A 20,315-nucleotide genomic window follows, 5' to 3' on the forward strand; every position below is an offset into this window, starting at 1 on the left:
ATAGATTACATCATGTTCACCACCAAAATACTAATTACAACCCATCACCACACACATGTACCCAATTATCCCTTTCACCCTCCTCCCTCCCCCCTTCCCCTCTGGTAACCACCAATCCAATCTCTGTCCCTATGTGTTTGTTTATTGTTGTTATTATCTACTACTTAATGAAGGAAATCATACGGTATTTGACCTTCTCCCTCTGACTTATTTCACTTTGCATCATGCCCTCAATGTCCATCCATGTTGTCACAAATGGCTGGATTTCATCGTTTCTTATGGCTGAGTAGTAATCCATTGTGTATATATACCACAGCTTTTTTATCCATTCGTCCCTTGATGGGCACTTAGGTTGCTTCCAAGTCTTGGCTATCGTGAATAAGGCTGCAATGAACACAGGGGTGCATGTACCTTTGCAAATTGGTGTTTTCAAGTTCTTTGGATAAATACCCAGCAGTGGAATAGCTGGATCATATGGTAGTTCTATCCTCGATTTTTTGAGGAATCTCCATACTGTTTTCTATAGTGGCTGCACCAGTTTGCACTCCCACCAGCAGTGTATGAGAGTTCCCTTCTCTCCACAACCTCTCCAACACATGTTGTTTCCTGTCTTGTTAATTATAGCCATTCTGACGGGCGTGAGGTGATATCTCATTGTAGTTTTGATTTGCATTTCCCTGATAGTTAGTGATTTTGAACATCTTTTCATGTGTCTGTTGGCCATCTGTATATCTTCTTTGGAGAAATGTCTGTTCAGGTCTTTTGCCCATTTTTTAATTGGGTTGGTAGTTTTTTTGTTGTTGAGATGCATGAGTTCTTTATATATTTTGGAGATTAAGCCCTTATCAGATGTATGGTTTGCAAATATCTTCTCCCAATTGTTAGGTTGTCTTTTCGTTTTGTTGATGGTTTCCTTTGCTGTGCAGAAGCTTTTAGTTTGATGTAGTCCCATTTGTTTATTTTTTCTATTGTTTCTCTTGCCCGGTCAGATGTGGTGTTTGAAAAGATGTTGCTAAGACTGATGTCGAAGAGCGTACTGCCTATGTTTTCTTCTAGAACTTTCACAGTTTCAGGTCTTACATTCAAGTCTTTAATCCATTTGGAGTTAATTTTTGTGGATGGTGTAAGGTAAGAGTCTACTTTCATTTTTTTGCATATGGCTATCCAGTTTTCCCAACACCATTTGTTGAAGAGACTTTCTTTTCCCCATTGTATGTTCTTGGCTCCTTTGTCAAAGATTAGCTGTCCATAGATGTGTGGGTTTATTTCTGGGCTTTCGATTCTATTCCATTGATCTGTGTGTCTGTTTTTGTGCCAGTACCATGCTGTTTTGGTTACTACAGCTTTGTAGTATATTTTGAAATCAGGGAGTGTGATACCTCCAGCTTTGTTCTTTTTTCTCAGGATTCCTTTAGCTATTCGGGGTCTTTTGTTGTTCCATATAAATTTTAGGATTCTTTGTTCTATTTCTGTGAAAAATGTTGTTGGAACTTTGATAGGGATTGCATTGAATCTATAGATGGCTTTAGGAAGTATGGACATCTTAACTATGTTAATTCTTCCAATCCAAGAGCACGGAATATCTTTCCATTTCTTTGTGTCTTCTTCAATTTCTTTCAGAAATGTTTTATAGTTTTCGTGTACAGATCTTTCACCTCTTTGGTTAAGTTTATTCCTAGGTATTTTATTCTCTTTGTTGCAATTGTAAATGGGATGGTATTCTTAATTTCTCTTTCTGCTACTTCGTTGTTAGTGTACAGAAATGCAACTGATTTTTGTATGTTGATTTTGTATCCTGCAACTTTACCATATTCGTTTATTACTTCTAAAAGTTTTCTGGTGGATTCTTTAGGGTTTTCTATATATAAAATCATGTCATCTGCAAATAGTGACAGTTTCACTTCTTCCTTTCCAATTTGGATCCCTTTATTTCTTTCTCTTGCCTGATTGCTCTGGCTAGGACTTCCAATACTATGTTAAATAGGAGTGGTGAGAGTGGGCATCCTTGTCTGGTTCCTGTTCTTAGAGGGATAGCTTTCAGTTTTTCACCATTGAGGATGATATTAGCTGTGGGTTTCTCATATATGGTCTTTATTATGTTGAGGTACTTTCCTTCTATACCCATTTTATTCAGAGTTTTTATCATAAATGGATGCTGGATCTTGTCAAATGCTTTCTCTGCATCTATTGAGATGATCGTGTGATTTTTGTTCTTCATTTTATTAATGTGGTGTATTACGTTGATTGATTTGCGAATGTTAAACCATCCCTGCATACCTGGAATAAATCCCACTTGATCATGGTGTATAATCTTTTTAACGTATTGTTGTATGCGATTTGCAAGTATTTTGTTGAGGATTTTTGCATCGATGTTCATCAGTGATATTGGCCTGTAATTTTCTTTTTTTGTGTTGTCCTTGTCTGGTTTTGGTATCAGGGTAATGTCAGCTTCGTAGAATGAGTTAGGAGCTTCCCCCTCCTCAATTTTTGGAAGAGTTTGAGAAGGATAGGTATTAAGACTTCTTTGAATGTTTGGTAGAATTCACCAGGGAAGCCGTCTGGTCCTGGACTTTTATTTTTGGGGAGGTTTTTGATTACTGTTTCGATCTCCTTACTGGTGATTGGTCTATTCAAATTCTCTACTTCTTCTTGATCCAGTTTTGGAAGGTTGTATGATTCTAAGAATTTATCCATTTCTTCCAGATTGTGGAATTGGTTGGCATATAGCTTTTCATAGTATTCTCTTATAATCTTTTGTATTTCTGAGGTGTCTGTTGTAACCTCTCCTCTTTCATTTCTGATTTTACTTATTTGTGCCTTCTCTCTTTTTTTCTTGGTGAGTCTAGCTAAAGGTTTGTCTATTTTGTTGATCTTTTCAAAGAACCAGCTCTTGGTTTTATTATTTTTTTCTATTGTTTTTTTGGTCTCTATTTCATTTATTTCTGCTCTGATTTTTATTATTTCCCTTCTTCTACTGATTTTGGGCTTTGTTTGTTCTTCTTTTCCAATTCCTTTAGGTGCATTGTTAGATTGTTTATTTGAGATTTTTCTTGTTTGTTGAGATAGGCCTGTATTGCTATAAACTTCCCTCTTAGAACCGCTTTTGCTGTATCCCATAAATTCTGGCATGTCGTATTTTCATTTTCATTTGTCTCCAGGTATTTTTTGATTTCTTCTTTGATTTCTTCATTAACCCAGTCGTTGTTCAGTAGCATTTTGTTTAATCTCCATGTATTTGTGGCTTTTCTGATTTTCTTCCAATAGTTGATTTCTAGTTTCATACCTTTGTGGTCAGAAAAGATGCTTGGTATTATTTCAATCTTCTTAAATTTATGGAGACTTGTTTTGTGGCCTAATATGTGATCAATCCTGGAGAACGTTCCATGTGCATTTGAAAAGAATGTGTATTCTTCGGTTTTTGGATGGAATGCTCTGTATATATCTACTAGGTCCATCTGTTCTAGTGTGTCGTTTAAGGCCAATGTTTCCTTATTGATCTTCTGTTTGGATGATCTATCCGTTGGTGTAAGTGGAGTGTTAAAGTCCCCTACTATTATTGTGTTACTGTCTATTTCTGTTTTTATGTCTGTTAATAATTGCTTTATATATTTAGGTGCACCTACATTGGAGTGCGTAGATATTTACAAGTGTTATATCCTCTTGTTGGATTGTTCCCTTGATCATTATGTAATGCCCTTCGTCTCGTTTTACAGTTTTTGTTTTAAAGTCTATTTTGTCTGATATGAGTACTGCTACCCCAGCTTTCTTTTCATTGCCATTTGCATGGAGTATCTTTTTCCATCCCTTCACTTTCAGTTTGTGAGTGTCTTTAGGTCTGAAGTGTGTCTCTTGTATGCAGCATATATATGGGTCTTGTTTCTTTATCCAGTCAGCCACCCTATGCCTTTTAATTGGAGCATTTAGTCCATTGACGTTTAAAGTAGCTATTGATAAGTATGTACTTACTGCCATTTTTTAACTTTTTTTTTTTCTCAGTGTTTTAGTAGTCCTTCTCTGTTCCTTACTTCTTCTATACAGAATTGATGGTCACTTTAGTTTGACCTCTGTCTGAAAGCTGAACTCTTTAACTACCCTCCTCCCTCCTTTTATGTTTTTGATATCATATCCAACCTCTTTTTTGTGCATTTGTATCCATTACGTTCTAATCGTGGAAATAGATAATTTTTCCTATTTGTGGTCTTCTTTTCCCCTTAAATCAGTCCCTTTAACGTTTCTTGTAACACTGGTTTCTTGGTGACAAACTCCTTTAATTTTTGCTTATCTGGGAAAATTTTGATCTCTCCTTCCATTTTGAACGATAACCTTGCTGGGTAGAGTATTCTTGGCTGTAAGTTTTTTCCTTTTAGCACTTTAAATATATCATGCCATTCTCTTCTAGCCTGTAAGGTTTCTGCTGAGAAGTCAGCTGATAGCCTTATGGGGTTTCCTTTGTATGTAACTTGACATTCTCTTGCGGCTTTTAGGATTCTCTCTTTATCTTTAATTCTGGACATTTTGATTATGATGTGTCTTGGTGTGGGCCTCTTTGGGTTTATCTTGTTTGGGGCTCTCTGTGCCTCCTGTACCTGGATGTCTGTTTCCTTCCTTAGGTTAGGGAAGTTTTCATCTATTATTTCTTGAAATAGATTCTCTGCCCCCTTGTCTCGCTCTTCTCCTTCCGGGACACCTATAACACGGATGTTAGTGCGCTTGATGTTGTCCCAGATGTCCCTTAGACTGTCCTCACTCTTTTTAATTCTTTTCTCTTTTACCTGTTCACCTTGGGTAATTTCTTCTAGTCTTTCTTCCAGCTCACAGATCCGTTCTTCTGTATCCTCTACTCTGCTTTTGACTCCCTCTAATGAGTTTTTCATTTCCAGTATTGTATTCTTCATTTCTGATTGGTTCTTTTTTACATCTTCCATTTCTTTGTTGACATTCTCACTGAGTCCATCTATTCTTCTCCCCAGATCAGTGAGCATCCTTAACACTCTTAGTTTGAACTCTCTGTCGGGTAGGTTGCTCATTTCTGTTTCACTAAGTTCCTTTTCTGGGGTTTTGTCCTGTTCCCTTACTTGGAATGTATTCTTTTGCCTCTTCATTTTGCCTCTTTCCCTGTGCCTGTGTCTACGTATTAGGTAGGTCAGCTACGTCTCCTGCTCTTGGATAGGTGACCTTATGTAAGTGATGGCTTAGGAGGCTTCCAGTGTGCTTCCCTCAGTTCTCAATGTTCCAGGGGTGACCCCTATGTAGGCTACGTGTATCCTTCTGCTGTGGCCTGTTTGCTCTCCCTGTAGGCGCCCAGGGAGGCTGAGTTATGCTCCTGGCCAGCTGTTGTAATGCTCAGCTGCTTGTAGTTGTTGTGGGCCCTTCAGTCTCTTTATCAGCTGTGGGGAGCCCCAGCACAGTTGGCTGCAAGTTCTAATACCACATTTGTGTTGCAGTATTTCTTTTAAGTGAGTAGGCCCCCAGCGTGGCAGGTTGTTAGGCTCAGGGCCTTACCATTGCTGTAAGCCTCTAGCCTATTAGGTCTCTTGTCAGCTCTCTGAGGATTGCAGCTGGGTGGGGCTGGCCTCAGGCACAGGAGCACCCAATTGTTTCAGGTTTTGGAAGGTGGAGCAAACCTCCTATGTGGGTCTTTGAGAAGTACAAGTCTTCTGTGGCTGAGAAGCCCTGCCGCCCACAGGTCCACACACACAGTCAACACAGTCCTGCCCCGTGTGAGTGCCCCGACCTCCCCAAGTGGACCCAGTCTCTCCACGGCGGGAGCCCCACACACTCTGCCACCGCCCCACACTCTCCACCCGCTCCTTGTGCACACCCTGCCCCGCTCAAGTCAGCTCAGTTGCCAGGCTGCAGAGAATCCAGTCACCAATCTATGCAGGCCCACAAGTTGCCTGAGGGCTTGTTGTTGGGTGGGGCCAGTCTCTAGGGTGGGCTGCCTGCCCTGGCTGAGCTGGATTAAATCGGTGCTCTAGCGGGTGGAGCAGACCCTGGGCTAGCAGGTCTCAGGGAGAACTCCAATGGCGTCTGTGTCAGCACGCTCACACCAGGCCACAACAATGGCCGCCGCCAATGTCCCAGTCCCTGGAGAGGTCTCACCCCTCACCGAGATGCACTCAGGGCCTATTAGGTGAGTCTCTTGTCACCGAAGCACTGTGCACCTTTCTTTCTGGTGATTTTAGGATGCTTTCTGGAACGGGTGAGTTTGTGTGCGGGCCCTTTAAGAGCCAGTTTTAGTTTCTTTGTGAACCGGGTTTTCTGGGGGTGCTCCCCAATGCTTTAGTAGCAGGCAAAGTCAGATATTATGCTGCTGGTCTCAATTGTGCTGGGTCCACAAAATGCCCACAGCGCGGGCGCTCCCCGGCTCAGGGCCCCACGCCTCCAGGGAGGCTGCGTACCTGTGAGCTGCTCCCGGCGGCCGTGAAGCTGGCGGCTTGTGAAGGCGGCATTTTTCCTCTCCAGAAGGGAGTCTCTGCCTCTTCTACCCCAGTTAGGATTGTCCGTTGTTGCAGGAGTTCCTCTTATCCAGTTTTCAGTTCTGTCTCAGGGGTAATTTTTCCACGAGTAGTTGTAAATTGGCTGTGTCCATGGGAGGAGGTGAGTTCAGAGTCTGCCTACGCCGCCATCTTGACTCCGCCCCTTGCACATTTCTTAGATGGAACATTCTATGGCTGAGAATGAAGACAAATATTTTTATGAGCTGTAGGATGTGCTACCAACTTGTACTCAGCTCTTGGGTAACCTGCCTCCTCAGCATATTTCCCACTTTGGTCTTGGGACTCAAGCTGGATTTCTGTGCTTCCAAACCTATTGATCACTTCCTCTGTGACGCTCTCCTATCCTGAAGATCTCTTGCACAGATACAAGCTTCATAGCATTCATAGAATTGATGGCTTTTGTCTCAGCTGTGGTGACACTTACAGTCATATTGTTAGTGGGTCTCTCCTACATGCACATCATCAAAACCATTCTGAAATTCCCTTCTGTTCAACAATGAGCAGAGGCCTTTTCCACCTGTTCCTCACACATGGTTGTTGTCTCTATTATTTCTGAGAGCTGTATCTTTATGTACATGAAACCATCAGCAAAGGAAAGGGTGGCTTTAACTAAAGGTGTATCTCTGCTCAACACCTCTTTTGCTCCTTTACCAAACCCCTTTATTTACACCCTAAGGAATTAGCAGGTGAAAAAACTCTCAAGGATACACTGGAATTTCTTAAAAAAGAAACTACAAATTGTGAATTTTAAAGACTGACTTCTCTTATTCAGCATATGTTTTTGAGGTATACTCAAATGTTATTCCATGTATCCTTAGTTCATGTCTTTTTGCTGATATGATTTAGCAAATCTATGTTTAGCATATTTGATTTAGCAAAGTTAGAATCTCTGGTGTCCTTTGGTCATAGCCAGCTTTCCCTCCCCTATTCCCACACCTTGTTGCTCTTATTCTCCATGAAATCTCTTCACAAGACTAAATCATTTACTTTGACCAGAGTCCAGTACACACCATATTCCAAAATGTCAAACCTTGATAGCCTCTATCCTCCCATTATGTCCTTTTGAAGTAACCTGTCTGCCAATCAATTGGAAGGGATTATTACCTTATGCCTTGGTGACTCTATTTCTCAATTCCCAGCCTCCAAGGCAGTTGGAATTACAGGAATTGTCTTTAGAGGAAAATAAGAAGGATACATATGGAGGAACACCATTTACCACTTTGTTGTTTTTTAACATCTCATCTGAACCCCAAATTAATTCCTTCTACTCTCTTTTTTTGATGCATCAGGTGGCAAGACTCAACCTGATTTTCTCTTTTGTGCTAGCAGCTCATTTGATCTTTTGGAGTTTTAGCTCATAAGGAGTTGCTGTAGAATAGTACCTTGTCTTACCTTCTGTCTTTGCTAACCTTGAGTCGGCATATATGGTTTAAATTTATACTGTCAAATATATTTTGGATCACAAAATATTGTGATCATGGGAAATGACAAATTTGCAAATTCTTAAGCATGGATCCTACATCAGTCAAGTTTCAGTAGAAAGTAGAATTTCTGTAAGTACTCTGGAAATAAAGAGGGTAATGGAGGAATTACAGCTTTGAAAAATAATGGGAAAGATGTGGGAGTAAAAGTTTGAACACCAGATAGAACGTTGAGGAAACTTATACCACAGATCTCAGGTTGAAGCCCTACGGTGAATTGTTCAAGAGAGCTTGCGAGAAATCACAGTGACTCGTAGTTATTTCTGAGAAAGCATCTACCAATAGTCTTAGCAATGAAGTGAGTAGTTCTCACTTACTGAGAATCCACTATGGATCTTGACTCTGCTCGCCAGTTTGACTACAAACTCCTCTGTAGAATAATTGCCTCTGCTTCTCTTCCAACTTCCAATTTTGCACAAAGTCCTCTCATTGACAAACTGTAAATTAGAACCATACAGGGAAGAGGACTCTGGGAAATGGCATCCAACTTCTGCATTGCACTTAGAGAACAGTTAAGAAAGTCATATGTGATGTTGAGTCGGCAACAGGTAATTCAATGCAGATACTTTGAAAATAACCAAAGACATGGTCTCAGAAATTGCAAATCATTGCTTCTATCACTGGCTCTGCCCAATGAGTGATGTTAGCATTAGGGGCAAGTGAGGAGAGATGAGATTCATTTTGCACCTTCTTGTTCAATTGCCCCCATTAAATAGGGCACTGACGAGTCTGATATTATGAATGCTTAAATACACATAGTACTTTCATATTAATTCAGACACCTTTGGTTGAAAATTATGTTCTCCAGGGCACAGTAGCTGTGTTTCTGATGGAGAAAAGAATAAGGAAAAAGAGTGATAACAGTAGGGAAATAAATTATATTACTACTAAGTAATTTAATTTTCCCCTGAGACTTGCAAGTGCAGATGTTAAGGTCTAGAAGTATGTCCCAGGGAGAATAAGACCTCTGCTACAAGGTATTCTAGGATAAATACTTTACATTCAACAAATCCCAAACCCTAGGAAAAAGCTATGTTTGTTCATTTGTTCATTAGTTAATTAATTCATTCATTCATGCAATTTTCTATCAATTATTTTAAATCTGTACAGATTGCATTCAGTAGGTTTGTCTTTCTAAAATGAGTGTCAGAATGATTTTTCAAACCCAGAATTTAGGGTTAAAAAATTAGAACAAATGCATATCTCAGAGTCATTTTGCCAAAGAATATTGAACATATATTAGTTGTTCTTTTTTTTCTGGTGAGGAAGATTGGCCCTGAACTAACATCTCTTGCCAATCTTCCTCTTTTTGCTTGAGGAAGATTGTCCCTGAGCCAACATCTGTGCCAAGCTTCTTTCACTCTGCATATGGAACACCACCATAGTATGGCTTGAGCAGCGGTGTCTAGGTCCGAGCCGGGGATCCGAACCTGTGAACCCCAGGCCACTGACGTGAACCTAACCACTATACCACCGAGCTGGCCCCCTGTTCTTCTTTTCTTATGTAGATTTGATAATGCTCACAAAAGAGAAATGTAGAACTGATCAATGGAAAGAAAATTCACTCTCTGAGGACTGACACGCTTGCAAGTTGTGTTTTTCCTAACAGCTTGTGCTCAACTCTTGGGTAACTGGGTTCCTAATCATCTCTTCTCCATTGGTCATGGGACTCAAGCTGGAATTCTATTCCTGTACAATTCTCCTACTCTTTCTTTTTGTTTTGTTTTCCACCAATAGATTTTACTTAAAGAAAAAAAATCAGTATGAGAAACCACACAGTGATTACAGAGTTCATACTCTTGGGCATATCGGACAACTCAGAGCATCAGGTTGCGATTTTTACCTTTTTATTTATAACTTGTGTATTAAGTGTCACTGGACACTTAACCATCATCATCCTCACCTTGACAAACTGTCGTCTAAAGAATCCTACATATTACTGCCTCTGGAATTTCTCCTTAGAAATTACATTCACCAGTGTTTCTATCCCCAGATTTTTGGGGGTGATCATCACTAGAGTCAAGACCATTTCCTATAACAATTGTTTAGCTGAATTATTTTTCTTTATATCCATGGGTGTGTCTGAATTTTTTCTTCTGACTGCCATGTCCTATGATCGCTATGTTGCCATCTGTAAACCTCTCCATTACAACACCATCATGAACAAGAAAATCTGTGCCCTGCTCATCTTTAGTTCATGGTTAGGAGGTTTTCTTACTGTTTTCCCACCACTCATGCTTATCCTCTGGTTAGATTTCTGCGCTTCCAATGTGACTGATCACTTCTATTGTGACTATTTCCCCATTTTACAACTCTCACGCTCAGATATATGGCTTTTAGAGATTGGCTTTCACTTTGCTTTTGTTACTCTGCTGTTCACACTGGCATTAGTGATTCTGTCCTATATGTGCATCATTAGCACCATTCTGAGAATCCCGTCTGCCAGTCAGAGGAAAAAGGCTTTCTCCACATGCTCCGCTCACATGATTGTCATTTCCGTCTCCTATGGAAGCTGTATATTCATGTATGTCAAACCCTCAGCCACAGAAAGAGCATCATTGACCAAAGGAGCAGCTATTCTCAGCGCTTCAATTGCCCCCATCTTGAACTCTTTTATTTACACCCTGAGGAACCAGCAAGTAAAACAAGCTTTCAAAAACTTGGTTCGTAAAGTAGTGTTTTCTAGAAACAAATGAAAAGCATGTGTTAACATGAATGAATGTCATTGTGAAGATGCAATAAAGGAAAAATGAAATTCTAAGTTCTACAATGTCCTCCTATATCCATCTCACAGATACCTGCAACGCCGAGCTCATTTGCTCAGCTTTCTTTTTAACCTAAAAGTGACTATGTTGTGTCTTCCTTTCAAACTATCTACAGGTTCCATGTAATGATTGATTTACAATTCTGAATAGAAAACCAGTGGCTATAGAGCATTATTCACTTTGCTGAGTATTCTGTATAATAAAAATATTTTGTACAGTAATGGCTGAAAGAGTGTACACTGTTTTAATCAACTTTTTTAAAATGTTTTTTTAATTTATTTTTTTCCCCAAAGCCCATTTAGCTAGTTGTATGCCATAGATGCACATCCTTCTAGTTGCTGTATGTGGGACGCAGCCTCAGCATGGCCTGAGAAGCAGTGCGTCAGTGTGCACCCGGGATCTGAACCCGGGCCGCCAGCAGCAGAGCGCGAGCACTTAACCACTAAGCCACGGGGCCGGCCCTAATCAACTTACTCTTAAATTTTTCTTTTGTTACTAATATAACAGTTTCTTTCTTAAAGTTATATGAAATATGAAATAAATTAAATATTTGCAACAACCGTATTTTTTGCACACTATCTGCAGTAGCTGTCCAATTTTCTTCCCACTTATCTGATGGACTTGGATATTTATTTTCCTATTTATAAATAATTTATAGCTCGAGGCCAGCCCTGGTGGCCTAGTGGTTAAGTTCAGTGCGCTCTGCTTCAGCAGCCTGGGTTTGGTTCCCGGGCAGGGACCTACACCGCTCGTCTGTCAGTGGCCACGCTGTGGCGGCAGCTCACATATGAAAAAAAAGAGGAAGAATGGCAACAGATGTTAGCTCAGGGTGAATCTTCCTCAGCAAAAAAATAAAAAAAATAAATAACTTAAATTTTAAAAATTTAAATAAAAATATGTTATAGTGAAGATGTGTTATGTCTTATTTTCTTATACTCTCCTTGTTTATCCGTATCTTTTAAAAAAAATATGCAATAGAGGAATATTTAGGCAGCTACCATTACTCGTATGCCTCCTGGAGGTTTGATAGGAATTTAATAAATAATAATACCTCTTCTATAGAAAACTTTTATTCTGTCCCATATGCTGAACTAGGTATGTTCTATACCAGATCTTATTTAATCTTCACACATACATGACAAATTAGACCTGCTTATCTTTCTTTTGTAAATGTATAAATTGATGCTCATAAAAGTAGAGTAACTTGCCTGAGGTCTTGAACTATTATAGCCAATATGATAGCCTGATCTGAAGATACAAAACAAAATAAACAAAAAATTTGTGTCTGCTCTATTTTATACGTATTTGAAACTCTGTAAGGACCTGAAAATTTTGCATAGCTTTTACTAAGCACTGGCACAATTTTATTGGCTTTGTTCATTCACACTATCTCATTTGGGCATGATCATATTATTATAGTCTAGAAAGGGAAGGTACTAACTCTGAATATTTAATTTGCATATAAATTACAACATTAATAAATCAAAACAAGAAAGTCTTCAACTGCCATTCCTGGTGAACAAGAGTGAGTAGAAAAAAGTAAAAAGTATTGGGAGTATTATGGTACCAAAAATTCTTATCGGAAGGCAGATTAAAAACAATGGAGTTAATGAATGTACTTAGTACAATGTGGTAGACTACCAGTTAAAAAAATGGCATAAAGTATTATGTAGAAATCTGCATTAGGAATTAAGAAATTTGGTTGCTAATCTCTATCTGAAAAATAATGTGAAGGGAAACAAATTTCACACTTAGTGTTGTCGTTTGTTTGTTATTACTTTTTGTTAGTCTCATTGGACACTGTTCCCCAAGCTTCATTTTCCAGTTTCAATACTAATGAGTATTATATTTTATATTCCTTTGTGTGTTGTGTACATTCCTGTTCTGGCAATTTTGATTCACTGAATTATTCCCCTTGAGCCAGTGGCAGAGAGAATAAATAAAATATCAAGCAGCTCGTGCAGGTAAAATCTGTGTAGAAACTGTGCCAAAGAGTTTTAAACACCTTCTGACATTTTTTTCTCTTTTGTATATTTATTCTTTCTCACTCTCTAGAGTTAAGTAAGTACCTTCTCCCTGGAAAAAATGGGAAAGATAAGACAAAAATGTTGACGATAGAAAACATACTTGTTCAATGGTAAAGGGAATGCTATTAGAAATGCTGCCTCCCCTAGATTACAACAAGGGGATCTGCCAATATTTTACTGTTCCAGCCATTCTGGGTTTTTGTGAACCTGTTTGAAGAGCAGAGGTAAGTACAGCATATAGAAGACAATGAAAGTCTCCCAAACTGTGTAATTGATTCAGTATTTATCAGTTCAACTTTTAATTAAATCAAAGCGCATATATTGGGATTATAATTTGCAACTGAGTATATTAAAAAGTGTAAAAAAAGGATAGTATATTTTGTTTTATTGTATCAATTTATTCATTCTCTATTAATCAAGGGCAGGAAGTTACTATGTCTACGTCTGTGCATTTCCAATTGAATACAGGCTATGTGGTACCGTGTTTAAGAGAACTGACTTTAATTTCAGGTAGTTTGGGATTATATTTGACCCTTGCCAGCTATATGAATTTATTTAAGATAGGTAATCTCTCTGAGCCTCAGTTCTTCATTTGGGAATAAAGGTAATTAAAGTGTCATAGGTATGTTATAAGGACTAAATGAGATAAATAATAGAAGTCCTTACTATGTCACTGGAATAAATAATGCCTTTGCTAAATCACAACTATGATGAACGTCCTTCCCAAAGTTAGGAATTAATTCCAACTGACAGGAAAATAAAAAAATAAAGCACGTATTCATGTCTCTTATTAAGTACCACATAAATTGTAGAGCACTTTCATTTATATTATTTCAATTAATTCTCAAAACACTCTTGAAATTTCAACTTCATGTTAAACAGAAAACTGAAGCTTAAAGAAAATAAGTGACAACTAAATTCACAAATTCATTAAGTGACTCATTTGTATTTTGTATATGTCTTTCTAATGGCAAAACCCATATACGTTCTATGATAATAAATTGACCCTATAAAGTCACAAGTAAGAAATTAATAGTAAATTTCGATGCCATAATTTTATTAATAACTTATTTACTTTTCCTTTCTTGTTTAAATTATAGATGGTCAGTTAATGAACTGAGAGCATGAGGTTATAAGCTGACATTTGGCATAAACAGGTGTGAGTGTTACTATTTCTGAAAATATTATTAAATGTGGTTTGGTGGTCTCTCTTTTCCTTGGATTTATTTCTATACGCAGTAGAAATACATGTATGAACTATGAGACCTGAACCTGCTCATCTTTATTGAAATGAAGAAATACAAATTATTCAGATATCACCAGGGAAATAGTCATCTAGAATAATTATGAAGAATATTAAAAGACGATTCTAGTAAAACAATTCTTACAACCTCTCACTGGGGTCTCCCGTGGAGATTTTGTTTCATTCAGGCAGAGAGAAGGTCTCAAATGAATTCTTGTTCATTTGTCAGGAATGTTTGAGCAGTGCCAGATGTGTATTTTAGTGCAACTACGAAGTTGAGCTAGATGTTACCCATACCCTGAATTAAATTCTTTTCCTTTTCTCTAAATAATTAAGCTAAAAAATGAACAACTATTTTATTGAACACTTCAATAAAGTAAAAAGAAAGAGGATAACACGATCAACAGAGAAAACTGCTTTGGAAATACTCTGTCCATATTTTTCTAATGACTTTTAATGAGGCTTAACCGAAAAAGAGATAATTGAGTAAATATAGAAGATGAAAAAAAAGTAGACTTTCAAAGTTAATGTATTACTAAGGGAGATTTCCACACAACACAACAAAAACAAGTGAAATGAAGTAGAACCAGTCAAAACTCCTCTCTCAGTCTGTCAAAAGGACATTCTTTGAGCCTTCAAACCTAAAGGATTCTTTAAAATAGAGTCACTTCCTTACCTTGAGTATCAATGAAATTGCTATTATCTAGTTTCTCTAGAGGGTCATTGTTAATATTTGCTTGATGGTAGGGATTTTGGAAGGAGAAATATCAAGATGTGTTAATAATGAAGATGTTTTCTAGCCTTCTAATTTAACCAATGTTAAGTATTATTTTTAATTTTAATTGTGAATGACTCAGTGATCTGTCTCAGGGATCCTTAGAAGGCAAGTAAGAATTAATTTTGATGAAATGAGGGAAGGATATGTAAATCTCAGTAACATAAGACATTTTCTGGCAGGGAAAAATACGCATCTGCTTTCAGAAATAAACAGCTAAAATGAGGAGTTAAGTGCTTGAAGATGTCCTACACTACTCCAACCAAATATATCCTTGTTCGGTTTACGGCCCTAGGAGTCATATGCACCTTGTTAAATATCCAACTTGATTTCTTTGAAGGGATGTAAATGGGGAAGATTTGTATTAGGCTTATTTGATATTGGTGAATAAATATAATCCACCGAATTTTTGTAAACATTTTTACATAAAAGTATGGTGTACTATCCCAGTTCTCTAACATTGGACCATGTCCTACTAGAGTTTTCTTCTGTTTCTTGAAGACTGAGGATGGATGTGTTCATTCTTTGTGGTGCTCACATGAACTGCCCAAATACCACTTTAAACAATCCTTCATAGTTCTTCATACATCTTTCACAGCTTTAATCAACAGCCAAAAATGGGTAAGTCATCGTATCTTTATTCAGAAAAGTTTTGCACTTTCTCTTATGTTTACATAGGAGAAAAAATAAGAGGACAATCAGAATCAGACACGTAAAAAACGTTGAAAAAAGACTGGAAATGCAGTGCAATGATGCAATACTCATTGTAGAATAATAATAGCAATAATACGACAGTTTTAAAGGCCTTGATCTCTAAAGTCAGTAAGCTATTGTAGAAACTTCAATACTTAGATTGGAAGCAAATGTTGTGTGTACATGGTGAGAATGCCCTTTGTGAATCCAAGGGTTGGGGAAATAGCAGTGCTCTTAATGAAAAGTAAAAAGGGATGGAGGAAGGCCGCTGTCTCTGGAGCAGCACAGGGTGAATTGAAAGGATGGGTTGTCTTGTTCTTTAAAGAAAAGGAATTTTGAAACAATGTTTTACGAAGTTTTAAAATTTATATATCAATAAAATTTGGTTTCCTTTACATATCCTTTGTTTTCTATTTACTCAATACAGGAGACCAAACATTCTACCAGTAAAGTAGGAAAATAATTCAATTTGCAAAACCAAAGACACAAACTTAAGAAAAGTTGAGACTATAATATAGCATAATTAGAGAAGTATAACTTATGGAAGCATACATTTCAGCAACAAACTGAACATCTATTTATCTATTAATTTGAGAAATGTTTATTTTAAACCAGCTGTAGACTATAGTCACCAATGGATTTGCAGCAATATTTAGAGATAAACACTATCCTAAGTTTCAGGAATACACAGAGTAGTAGAGGAGTTCACTGGAGATTGCAGCACAACATGTTAAGTGTGGTGGTTTTGGAAGGATGAGTATAAGGAGCTATGGAGACTCACACAATGAGTATAAAACCTAATGTTGTGGAAGTAATGTTTGGGGTGTCGTACAATGTGCTGCTCCCAATGATAGTTACACTCACATATATTGTATTATTTTATTCCAGAACCAATCACTCTCAAAAAGGTTATTATTACTAATGAGGATAAGAGAAACAAAGTGGCCTTTGATAGCAATGTTGACATGCTTAGGAACAGTAGCATGCCTCAATGTGGTGATAAATTCCTAGTTGAAGATGGGACAACTGTGTGTGTGTGTGTGTGTCTATGTGAGTGCGTGTGTGTCTGTGTGCGGTGGTGGTGGGCAGGGGTGTGGGAGGAAGATGTACCAGAGAAGGAGAGGTCAGCACCATATACGTCAGATGGAAGAATGAGGCTAAGATTAGTGAATCTTATGCCTAGAAGGCCAAAAAGTACTGTACAGCCAGGTGATTTCTACTCCAAATTTCTTTTGATCTCTATGTGATTCTCTTGCTAGAAATTTTATTTTAGACATAGCCTTTTACATAGGACACCATCTTAATCTGAAAGTTTCTAATTCAGTGGTTAGGAAACATATTTTTCTTAGAGCAAAGCCTTATATCACTTTCACTATATGCTGGGCATTTTTCTAAATACTTCGTGTATATTAACTTAGAGCTCACAAAACTCTATGAGACAGAAAGGTATTCAAAGGAAGAAACTGTATTTATGGATGAGGAAACTGAGGCACAGAGGAGGTAGGTGATTTTCAGATGTAGTAAGTGGCCTGGATTCAAATCTAGTAATTCTCACTTTTCCTTATGGAAATATCTGTGGTAATATCTTTTCATTTTGGAATACTACTCAGCCATAAGAAACGATGAAATCCAGCCATTTGTGACAACATGGATGGACATTGAGGGTATTATGCAAAGTGAAATAAGTCAGAGGGAGAAGGTCAAATACCATATGATTTCCTTCATTAAGTAGTAGATAATAACAACAATAGACAAACACAGAGAGACAGACATTGGATTGGTCGTTACCAGAGGGGAAGGGGGGAGGGAGGAGGGCGAAAGGGATAATTCGGCACATGTGTGTGGTGATGGGTTGTAATTAGTATTTGGGTCGTGAACATGATGTAATCTATGCAGAAATAGAAGTATAATGATGTACAACTGAAATTTATAGAATGTTATAAACCAATGTTACTGCAATAAAAAATTTTAAAAAAAGTAGAAAAATTAAAACCCACAAGTTTAACACACATATAAATAAATACATAAACATAGTAAAATCAGCTTTCTTGAATAGTGCCTATCTGTGTCTTCAACTGAGGAAAGTTCTTCTCAGATAATGATAATAATAGTTATTATTTTAAACAGAAAGGGACATCGGTTGTAAAGCAATAGAGGCCATAATGATGACACATAGGTAGGCTGAAGCGTCATGAAACATTGCCAGGGATTCACATGTAATCAACCTCAGGGTTAAGCCCTTCCAGTTTTCATTATTTTCTACCTCTTTCTCCCCTCTTCCCCTGACATCTGAGGTTGCTCATGGCAATGGCTTCAGTGTATCTGATTTCCAGTGAGGTAGCAGCAGGAGTTGGAAAAGCTGAGTGGTAGATGGCTAAGGATAAACCAGTCACTTTTTATTAAAAAATAAAGTATATTTACCATTTTTGAAGAATTTCAACGTAATTAAACATGTAACTAATGAAATAGGAAATTTGTATAAGGATTGGAGCAATAACACAAAGGTGGTTCTTGTTGGTTGGGAATCTTGTGGGCGTGATCTTTGAAAGTTAACAGGTAGTGTTTTATGTAGAATTGCAAGTCTGCTTACAAATCCCGGCCCTATCACTTCAAGCTGTGTGATGCCAATAAAATTTTTGAGCCTGCCTTAGCCCCAGAGTTTTCACCTGCAATAGAGAGGGAGTTTAAGGATCATTGTAAATATCAGGTTGTTTTAAATTTCCCCCGAAGGTGGAAACAGTGTACTACTTAGGTGAAATTCCGGCTCCACACTTGTATGTGTGTTAAGCCATTCTTCAAGTTTGTTCTTTGTGCTTTCTCCCACAGGTCTGGCAGGAGGAAAATCGAACAAGCCACTGAAGAATGAGAAACCAGACAGAAATAACAGGCTTTGTCCTCCTGGGACTGTCAGATGACCCAAAGCTTCAGGTGGTGATCTTTGTCTCTCTGCTCGTCACCTACATGCTCAGCGTCACTGGGAACCTGACCATTATCACTCTCACCCTGCTGGATTCCCACCTCCAGACCCCCATGTATTTCTTCCTCAGAAATTTCTCCTTATTAGAAGTTTCATTCACAACTGTCAGTATACCCAAGTTCCTGGGCACCATTATTTCAGGAGACAAAACCATTTCTTTTAACGATTGTATGGCTCAACTATTTTTTTTCATTCTCTTGGGAGTCACTGAATTTTACCTTCTGGCTGCCAGGTCCTATGACCGCTATATTGCCATCTGCAAACCTCTGCATTACATGACCATCATGAATCGTAGTGTCTGCACACTCCTTGTCTTTGCTTCTTGGCTGGCTTCATTCTTAATCATATTCCCATCACTCATGCTATTCATACAGCTCAATTACTGTAACTCCAATGTTATAGACCATTTTACTTGTGATTATTTCCCCTTAATACACCTTTCTTGTTCAGACACAAAACTCCTAGAGATAGTGGGTTTTTCTTGTGCTGTATTCACTCTAATGTTCACTTTGGTATTAATAATTCTGTCCTACGTATATATCATCAGAACAGTTTTGAGAATTCCTTCTAGTAGTCAGAGGTCAAAGGCATTTTCCACGTGTTGTTCCCACATGATTGTCATCTCCATCTCTTATGGCAGCTGCATTTTCATGTACATTAATCCATCAGCAAAAGACAGAGTGTCTTTGAGCAAGGGAGTTGCTGTGCTAAACACCTCAGTAGCCCCCATGCTGAACCCCTTTATTTACAGCCTGAGGAATCAGCAAGTCAAGCGAGCCTTCATGGACATGGCAAGGAAGACTGTATTTTTCTCAAGCAAATGAAAAAATAAAAGTGTGTCATAAATTAGAGACATAATGCAGGGCAATCAAATGAAAAACAGGGCTTCTCAGAAGTCTATTAATATTCACATAGCCTCTCTAGAGTTAATTTTCATTTCTTATACTTCTATTGCTAGCAGTTTACTAAGGATACGTGAATATAGATATAGATATCTCGCTACATATACCTATACATAGATAACTTTTTTCATTCAAATTCTAATTCTTCTCATATGTATTACATATAAAAAGAAAACATATACACACATATGTATGTATATACATACATGTATACATATATATACACATATACATACACACATATACATACATGTATGTATATATTTTCTTTTTTCCTTCAAATTCCAATCTTCACTCACCAGTGACCTCTTTTGGCCAGTCTCTCCACTCTGTAACTATGAGACTGACCTCAACTCCTTCTACTAAATATTTTTTAATTCCAATTTTTCACAATAATTCTTAGAAAATTAAAGAAAGGCTGAAAGAGACAGAACAAGAGCAAGCAAGAGAGAACTGTGTTTTATGATTTGACCAGTAAACACTCTTTCTAGAAATTCAGGAAATATTAAATCATGTTTAATATTTTTAAATTTACTATATGCACCATAAACTTAATTTGACATTCTTATTAGAATAGTACAGTTAGTATCTTCTCTATACTGTAGCTCATTTAGTAACTATGTGAAAAACAGGATAACTAAAAGAATAATGTATTTATATTTTTTTGAGAAATCAAAAAGTGTTTTTCATTACCCAGTTTAAAATTTCTGTGCCATATAGTTTATCAATTTAAAAAACAATTATGAATACATATTTGCTTAGGGAAAATTGTCAAATAGCGCCCTACATTTTGGAACCCTGTAATTGCCGTATACACTATACCAATTCTTAATAAAAGCCTGAAGAAATAAGTATTACTATATACCAGATATGACTACATTTGCTCTGTCTCAGTGGTATATTTAAATAAATGCTTGAATTTAAGCTACTTTTTTTTGATAATCAATAGCTA

At 37.6% G+C, this 20,315-nt stretch overlaps 2 protein-coding genes and 1 pseudogene across 2 annotated transcripts; all 3 read left to right on the top strand.

The window, feature by feature from the left end:
* The first annotated feature begins 6,680 nt into the window (after positions 1-6,680).
* Positions 6,681-7,258, top strand: LOC147914706 (olfactory receptor 6C6-like; annotated as a pseudogene).
* A 2,486-nt stretch (positions 7,259-9,744) lies between these two features.
* Positions 9,745-10,722, top strand: LOC101390325 (olfactory receptor 6C3-like). Its single transcript, XM_004429197.2, has one exon. It carries the CDS (start codon positions 9,745-9,747, stop codon positions 10,675-10,677), a length of 933 nt encoding a protein of 310 aa, XP_004429254.2. The 3' UTR covers positions 10,678-10,722.
* Positions 10,723-18,315: 7,593 nt separating this feature from the next.
* Positions 18,316-19,474, top strand: LOC101390065 (olfactory receptor 6C1-like). Its single transcript, XM_004429196.3, has one exon. The coding sequence runs from the start codon at positions 18,347-18,349 to the stop codon at positions 19,283-19,285; it is 939 nt and encodes a 312-aa protein (XP_004429253.1). The 5' UTR covers positions 18,316-18,346; the 3' UTR covers positions 19,286-19,474.
* Positions 19,475-20,315: the final 841 nt, after the last annotated feature.

This window comes from Ceratotherium simum, chromosome 17, assembly GCF_057802395.1.
Source record: "Ceratotherium simum simum isolate JZ-2026a chromosome 17, ASM5780239v1, whole genome shotgun sequence".
Classification (NCBI taxonomy): Eukaryota; Metazoa; Chordata; class Mammalia; order Perissodactyla; family Rhinocerotidae; genus Ceratotherium; species Ceratotherium simum.

What these genes read in the sequence shown, in the direction of transcription:
- LOC101390065 (XM_004429196.3), top strand. Translation starts at nt 18,347, where the DNA reads ATGAGAAACCAGACAGAAATAACAGGCTTTGTCCTCCTGGGACTGTCA.
- LOC101390325 (XM_004429197.2), top strand. Translation starts at nt 9,745, where the DNA reads ATGAGAAACCACACAGTGATTACAGAGTTCATACTCTTGGGCATATCG.